Source organism: Oncorhynchus gorbuscha, linkage group LG10 (assembly GCF_021184085.1).
Source record: "Oncorhynchus gorbuscha isolate QuinsamMale2020 ecotype Even-year linkage group LG10, OgorEven_v1.0, whole genome shotgun sequence".
NCBI classification, from domain to species: domain Eukaryota; kingdom Metazoa; phylum Chordata; class Actinopteri; order Salmoniformes; family Salmonidae; genus Oncorhynchus; species Oncorhynchus gorbuscha.
Genome location: NC_060182.1, coordinates 44,015,662 through 44,024,307, shown reverse-complemented (window position 1 = coordinate 44,024,307; position 8,646 = coordinate 44,015,662). Strand labels below are relative to the sequence as shown.

Sequence of the window (8,646 nt, the reverse complement as noted above, 5' to 3'; positions counted from 1 at the left end):
GAGTGAGCCTCTGTTAATACCTAAAAAAGACGACATTACTATTGCTCTCTGTTCAGCTGCCTAGCAATCCGTTTATTAAAACTTTCAAAAAAATATGCTGATTACCAAAAATAAGAGGAGGCAAAAACATTTTTTTTAAAGACCTTGTATTTTGAAGACAAGTAGTGCTTACAAAGGTTTTCTATTTTCAGTAAAGACATTGACAGTCCGGTTCAGATTGACATATATACAGTTGGTACAAAATCTACCCCTGACCGACCACACAGTCCCACAGCCCCCCCCCCCCAAGTGACACTTATTTATTTTTTTAAATGTAAAAGGTGAAGCTGGTCACATGCACAACCGTCATCTTCCCCGTATGGGTTTGCCACCTTCTCAAAGGAGACTGTTAAAAAAACACACGCACACAGACCGAAGTAGATTGTTCTTCCCTCGGCTCCATCTTAACCGATGGGCAGACAGACAGACGGAGTCCGGGGTTCCGTCTTTAGTATTCTGCCTCCAGGCAGCTCCCACAGTGGGATTCACTGCCACACACCCAAACATCACCATCCGTCCACCCCTCCTATCGATGAAGGCCAGGGGCGTGCTGGAGGAATCGAGGACACCCTGCAGACAAAGGACCGGGCTCTGGAAGAATGGCTTTAAGTGCTCCGGCAGTTTTCTAACCGCTGCCGACGCAGCAACCGAAAATTCTAGGCTCAGCAGTATTTCTTCATAGAAGTATCTCCCCTTCGTATTCATGGCCTGTGGAACCTACAGAAGGAAAGGGGGAAGAGTGAGGGGGAGGAAGAGTCATGAGCGCAGAAGGTGCCTTTGTAATCCCTCCACTTATTATTACAGCTATTCATCAATCTTGTGAGGCTATTTTTAGCACGGCTACGTGCACCGGGGGAGTGGGGTTGCTGTCTCCCTAGATCATTGGAACAAATCGACTGGAGGACACTTGTTTACCACACACACTTAATTGGGGACAGACAGCATTTGTAATTTCTCTTGCCAATATCAGGCCGCGGGGAAGGTAAGCAAGGACTCCCCTCCTCCCCTTTTACGCATCTATCTTTAGCTCTGTGGACCTTTTCTAGACATGCAAGTGGAGCTAAAAATAGAGTCAGCCGCAGCCAAGAATAGAAGCAAGCACAGAACACACACTGACCTCGTAAGGTGCTTGCTCGAGGCATGCACCTCCATCTCAGTGCTTTTGAACTCGTTCAGCTCTTTTCGGATAGCCGCCTGCAGAGGAAGAAAACGAGCGTTAGACTCGTTAGAGGCTTACCACGCACCCATCGACCCTCGCACGCATCGACCCACAGTCTGCAAAACTCAGCACGGAGAGAGTAGTAAACAAAAGAAAGATGACAACAACAAGGTCTTAGCCACAAGGACATAGTCTGAGATATGGAGTGAGAAAAAAAGCTGAAGCTAGCTAGAAAACAGTTGAGACATTCTGGCTCTATGGGGGAGGTAGCCAAGGCAATAAATTGGACATGTACATCACAAAATGCTCAAAAAGGGTATGTGCCAGTCAATTTACCATTTGAGTGGGGAATCATTCATTTTGTGTGGAATGTGAAATATGGGAGATGCAGTCGAAGGATCCTTGTTTTTGACATGGTTGACATTCTCTCTCACACACACACACACCTTGTCAGCTGCCGAAAGCCTGGTCCAGGGCTTGTCTGCTCTCCTGTCATAATCTTGAGCTTTGGCCACCTCGACATAATCGCTGAAGCGGATGAGAATCTTTCGGTCCCGTAGTTCGTCGACTGTGGGCCGCTGATTGAGCTGAAATACACAATGGTCTGAAATTCCTGTATTCATCTGTGGTTTTGGCATCATAATGATGCTCTCATAAAAGTAATAGTAGGCTTATACAATATTTTTTTGGACATAAATTGGTATGTCTTATTATGTTGTTCTCCAGAGCACTTCCAAAAACAGAGATACAACTAGTGTATAGCATGAAATAACTAGTGTATAGCATGAAATAAAGTATAAAAACAGAACAAGTACTTCAGTCAGGAGTAATGGGATGTCTGCATAGTGTACCTTACTGTTAGTTTACTATTACATTGCCAATAATAACAATAAATTAATAATAATACATAGTAACTAAGTAGTGTAATACAAAAGTGTAACATACCTTTCTGTTGAGCCGCTGTTTGATTTCCCTCCTCTCCTCTTGTTCGGTCTGGTCATTTCTCTCTTTAAACCAATGAGAATAATACAATTAGTGATAGACAACGACACCGATAAGAACACTTGAGGTTTCAACTGATTTTCATCAGTTGTCCCCCTAATCCACATGTCAGTGATGTCACTGTTTGACCCTAAACCCTATCTATGAGTGAATGATTATGAAATCAATACCAGTGTCCCACTGTGTTTGACTGTAGACACGGCTTCAGATATTACAAATAAAGTCTAATCTATGGGGATATATATGTATATTTGAACCATTTAAACATAATTCTTGGTCTAAATGTAAATCTTGTTTCACTCAGGGAATCATAGAATCTCGAAATTAAAACGCTTATGTAAGAGAAACACAACGCTAGATAGAGCCTGCCCAAAATAATATGTGCTGTTGGTCAGTTTTCTAAACGAATTTCTCAACATCAAGTCATGTTACAGTGTGTATGTTGGAAAACAATGTGTGCTCATCCTTTCCCTCTCCTGAATTTTGCACGAGTGAATGTGTGTATCATAATGCATGTATGTATTGTCCACCTTGGTAGAGTCATTTAGGACCTGCGCATGATTTTCACATTACTCAATGAAAAGAAACATAAAAAGTGCAGAAACGTAAATAAAAAGGCAGTTTTACAACTCACGTTTCAGAATATTCCGGCTTTCCAACTCCTCAACGTTCGGCCTCTGGCTGAGTCTCCTGCGAAAAAATACCAGAACCACGTTCTGAACCATTTTCGATTCAAGCTAGGTCAACATCAAATAAGTAAACCAAGTTCGCCTATCATTCTCCTCAATTTAGTCGTTCTATTGGGGAACACGTTGTTTTTCCATCTCGCGTCTAAACCTCGACTATGATGCTTTACTAGAGGCGCCCCCCACATCTGGAATACACACAGACGCGCGATTTCTTTGTATTTCACGTTTTACTGCTGTTGAAACCTCTGGCTGCCTTAACTTATTGTCTCAAATCGTGTATTATCAGAGAGACGAAGAGCAAACACTAGGTCTACTGTCGTCTGCTGTTGCATGTGCAGCTGCGCGCTTCACTGTCATCCATTGCAGTCTACTCCACACACACAGGCAGCACCCTTCTTGAACTGAGTCGTGATGCGCTACTCAGGCGAACCTCCCCCTTTCCCGACTGAATGTATAATTTGCTATCGGGAGGAGGTGCATACGAGATTCCCACTCAAGTTATCCACGATCACTCAGACAACATTTCTCAGTTTCACAAAGTTGCTTCTATTGTTCAAATGCTTTTGTTTCAAATGGTAAAATTAGGTTACAATTCGCCTTTATTTATTATCTTGACTCTCCTATCTAAATGTGTATACTCCTGATATGGGTAGCTAGCTACAACACATCTATAGGCCTAACTCAAACTGATTACAAAACGGTATATACGTTTTTTCTTAAAATATAATAAAAATGATGGGATACTAATAAGATGGTCCCCGGGTCATACAAATAAGCAACTCAAAATAATGACTAATTCATGTTTGCTTAAACCTCACCATCAAAGCTTCAAACAGTCCACAAAAACCAAATGCCCGTGACTTTAGAGTCACCTGTGCATGTGAGCATTTCAAAGACTTTGATATCAATAATAGATAGGGCTCAGCCCTCAGTGCATGTGGCAGACTCACCGCCCAAAAGATAAAGGTAGCGAGACAGAGTGCACCACACAACCTCACAGCATGTCTCGCCCCCGACCAACTTCAAACCTCAATTCCAGAGCTCTGAGTGAGGACCAAAGTCAGGTCACACACCTTGAAGTCGCACGCGCTGAACTCGCCACTGACGTGCCACAGCTGGGTATTGTGGCAGTAGTGCCCATTGCCCTCCCACACTGCTGCTCTTTCCCTCTGAAGAGGTGATCAATTTGCTGGAGCCCTAACAGTTATAGGCAACTTATATACGTACCAAATGCATACAATGAAATGCAAATACAGAAAAATCATGCTTGTATTCAAGACAATGTATTTAATAATAATACTATTATGACAAGACGACTAAACAAAATCAATGTTATTACATTAATCATTGTACTGTTTGTCTTAGGGTTTGATCATAAGAGTTGGATGATGACATTGAACAGCATAAAGAATACAATGGCTTCAATTGTAAAATGGTATAGAATCAGCTTGACCTGTGGGGAAAGTTATGCTGAAGTACTAAAATTTGCACAGAAGAACATTTGTTTCTTAACGTTCTCTGGACTATTTGTGAACATTCCCAATCTCATTTTGGAAACGTTCCTAGAACATTTCCAAAATGTAAATTAAATGTAACCATGTTTGAACTTTTAGGAAACGTTCTGTTGAAATACCAAGATTTTTTATATTTTTTTATCAAGTTCCTTAAATGTGCTGGGAATGTTCCAAAGCCAAGCAACTATCCTGCACCTTTCCGAGAAAGTTGTGGGAAGGTTGTATGCAAAATAACCATAGGACAACCACGCTCCACCAAGCTCTAAGAAACATGGTTCTCAGAATGTTATGTGCTAGATGGGTATTACTCAAATTGTCTATATATGTCAATATGTAAAGCATTGCTTGTGCATGGAGAGAACAGGATAGACAGCCTTGAGTGGGTGGTTGCAATAGGCATTCGCTTCCTTTTCTCCTTCAGCCACAAATTGGCAGCCAAAAGAAGGCAGCCAGACTGCAGCGAGCAGTCACAATAAACCAGCTCTCCACAAAAACACACCTCTTGCTGGCCCGGAGTCTGGTCGAGCGGGTAATGCTCTTGCCTCCGAAACCATACACTTCCCCTGTAGTGGGGATCCCGGTTCTATTGAGGCATGAACTCTACACATTTCTGTCTCCCTTCTTCTGCTCCTATCCTGTCATAAAAAAAAAGAATGAGTTCGAGATTCCGCTCTTCTTTAAAATGGAAAAAACCCCTCATCTCCTGCATTCTGGCCTACTGTAACTGTATTGCCCTTCCCCCACCATTTCTCCTCACATAACTCCTCAATAACACACATTTGAGGAGGAGTGGGGAGGCGGAGAGATGGGAGTGCACCGTGATGTATTATTCAATAGTCTCCAAGCTAAGAATAGCACCGCCGATGCGCCGCCACAGCAGAAGTGGCAGGCAGAGAGCAGAGTGCTATAGATGGAAAGGTCATATCACTCTGAGACAACGGACAGGCAAGGTGTCATTATCCCAGTGAGAAGCAAGGACAGCATCTTTTCTTCTTCTTATTATCTGGCTGGCGGTTTCACCGACGTGGAAAGAGGCTCAGAAAAAGACGGTTCAATCTAAAGCTAGCAGTCATCTTGGGAGATCTGAGCCCGGAGTTATAGACTATTTTGTCATTCATTAAGAGTACCCTTGGGAAATAGGCTTTTACTCCTCCATTAAGCTTCCCTCTTCTCCACCATCTTTAGGGCTAAATATAGTTGGGCTTTCCCCTCTCTGAAAAAGCGCAATGTAACCAAAATATGGAGCATGCACGACAAACGAGCATACACGGCATACAGCGCAACCTGACAGAGCTTGAGAGGATCTGCAGAGAAGATAGGGAGAAACTCCCCAAATACAGGTGTGCCAAGCTTGTAGCGTCATAGCCAATAAGACTCGATGCTATAATCTCTGTCAAAGGTGCTTCAACAAAGTACCTGAGAAAAAGGGTCTGAATACTTTGCGCAAATGTAATATTTAAGTTATTTAAGAAAAACCTGTTTTTGCTTTGTCATTATGGGGTATTATTGTGTGTAGGTTGATGAGGGTAAAAAAACAATTGAATGAATTTTAGAAAAAGGCTGTAATGTGACAAAATGTGGAAAAAGTCCAAGGGGTCTGAATACTTTCCGTATGCACTGTATGCACTAAATGGCACCACCGAAAGAAGGAATAAGCAGCTCAGGACCTCAACAAAATGTCTACACTGGTGTGGGAATCGGAACGTTTACCATTTACAGTGGACCTTTTCATATGTGGTCTCTATTTTGTCTTGAGGTAACAGTGGCTAGAAAATGGGAGCACAAATTGCAATATAGTAGAATAATCCTACTATGCCTGCCCCTTCCCCTTACCTTTCAATGTTTGCTGATTTCAGTAGTCTGGATAGGTAGGAGCAATGTAGTGGTGGAGCTTTCACCACATTGCTCCTATGAGTCATCTTCCACAGTGATCCCTCAGGACTTGGTCCTGGAGGCCCACTGTGTATGCAGGTTTCAGTTTCAACCAAACAATCACATAATGACCAGGCTTAATTCAACGGTCAAAACTAAGACATTTAGGGGGAGAAATGTTAGATGTATAGCGGTTCCCTGAATTTTGTTCAACAGTTCAGCTCAATGGGCCTAATTCAGTACACATTGCCTACAGGACACACGGTTGTTCTCCAAGACCAGGATTTGGTGAGAGTTCTTTACACACACAAGACAGAATTTTGCAGAAGCAAATGGCAGTGCACATGACCATTGAGCAGTGAGCAAAAATAACTCTAATATTTCAAATAGACAGGAAAGCATATTAATCGACGGAAGTTCCAAATACAACTTGCATTGTGTGCATCGAATACATCCATTTAAATGAAAAATAAAAAATTGCTTTATGCGCAGATTGGTGGTCTTTTGTGTGACTAGCCTACAATGGTGCTCTCAATGTGACCTTCTCCCCAGACAGCTCCACATCTCACTCCCATGCTAGAGGAACCCCCCTGTCTTCACAGAGCACACTGCCTGGGGCCTGGGGCTCTTACGCAAGCCGGAGTCATGCTGCTTTGCTCTGACCTTTTACATAAGGTGTTTGTTTGCAGCTGGTAGTGAATTGTTTTTTGTTGTCCAGTGACAATATTACACTTTGAGGATCCTGTGGTCTGAGCGGGAACCAAGAATAGCCCAAGGTTGATCGTTTCCATGGGTCTGACTGTTAAATATTTTTCTTGAAGATGAGTAGCACTCAACTGTGAGTTGTTACATGGCTGGTTACATAACATGATGGTGTACTCCGAGCTTGACAAAATGGTGATGAGCAACACAGCCGTTATAGTTCTTACATTCCTTCACATTCTGTCCTCGTACCAAAATGTTGTGTTTTTCCGCAAATAAGAAACCATACAGTACGAGAACGTTCTCGAAATGCTTTTGTTTAGAGAAGTGTGATGTATCCACATCCATAGTGTCCCGCTGGCCTGTACATAGCTAAGACTGTTACTGGAAGTTCGAATTCTAATAACTTCCTCTGAGGGAATGTCTTGTGTGTGGTTGGCACATACAGTAAACCAAAACAGTACACAAACACAAATGAGGCAAAAGAAAACAGGAAATTCAGGATTCCTGATTTCTTATCTTTAACTCTCCAAGAACATTCTTGAAATCAAAGATGTTTTGCTCTTGAGAAGGAATCTGGGTATTTCACCACCATAGTGAACCACGTTCTAATTGTATAACTCAGGTCCACAAATGAACCACATTTCGAGTTTGCAGGATCTTACTCCAATTGGTGATGCAATCTCTCTTCCTCCACTAGGGATTGGTTTGGTCAAGACCTTGATTAGTTCAATCAGCTGGTTTAGCACCTGGCCGCTGTAAAAATTAATCCACCACAATAGAGCGACTGATTCAGGATTGGCCGAGTCCAAGCATCAATTCCAAAGTATGTACAAAACAATGTCAGATTGACTGACGGACGCAAATCAAGTCAATGCAAGCCAAGGAGGTAATCCTCCTCGATCAGATCGTCTTTCTCACCTCCGCTCTAAACCCTCCACTGTTCAACATTACATAACCACTACCATTAAGTTGACATTTTCATCCCTTCCTAACACTCATTGTTCACCGTTCAGACTCTCCACTCATGGACATTCATAGGTGAAAAATCTGTCAATGTACCCATGAGCAAGGCACTTAACCCTATTTCTTAACCCTATTTCCTCCTCCTCGCTCTGGAATTGACTGTATTTATATTGACATTCATATGCAATCAATATCAATGGTGTGGTCTTATGTCGCGAAAGAGCCTTCAGGTTAATGTCTTCCATCCAGACCTGGGTTCAATAACTATTTTAAATCATTTTTCAACTACTTTATTTGTGATTACTAGTAGAATAGTTCCAGACCTGCAAACCCTGCCCAAATGGCAGGCATTTTAAAGATGTCAAATAGTATTTGAACCCAGGTCTGCTTACATACATTCTAGGGCCGCCCAACTCAACTGGTGGACCATGGTCCAGACCCGGACCCAAAGAACCAGACAACATTGCATTTTGTCATATAAAAGTCAATCCGTTGTTTCTAGACAGCTTTTTTTAAATCAACCGGACGCAGTGGGCCTCTAACTCAGCAACCTCTTTTTCTCACTCTCTCTCTCTTTCTCCCGAAGCAACACCCGTCTCTACTAGTGCCCCGTCTAATCCAATCGAGTGGTTATATGCAAATACAAGAGGCCGCGTTTTACCCAATCACATTAATCCAAATATCCTCTGCGGAACCTTGGGAC

General features: G+C 42.5%; 1 protein-coding gene across 2 annotated transcripts in view; it reads right to left on the bottom strand.

Moving 5' to 3' along the window:
• Window positions 1-294: 294 nt before the first annotated feature.
• LOC124046162 (phosphatase and actin regulator 3-like) overlaps window positions 295-8,646 on the bottom strand; it is a 57,871-nt gene continuing 49,519 nt past the window's right edge. For both annotated transcript variants that reach the window (XM_046366237.1, XM_046366238.1), the window contains exons 8-12: window positions 2,835-2,890; window positions 2,144-2,205; window positions 1,645-1,785; window positions 1,157-1,233; window positions 295-756 (exon numbers count right to left, since the gene is read on the bottom strand). In XM_046366237.1, coding sequence (XP_046222193.1) covers window positions 741-756; window positions 1,157-1,233; window positions 1,645-1,785; window positions 2,144-2,205; window positions 2,835-2,890 — 352 coding nt within the window. In that variant the 3' untranslated portion in view covers window positions 295-740. The remainder of the gene's footprint in view (window positions 757-1,156; window positions 1,234-1,644; window positions 1,786-2,143; window positions 2,206-2,834; window positions 2,891-8,646) is intronic.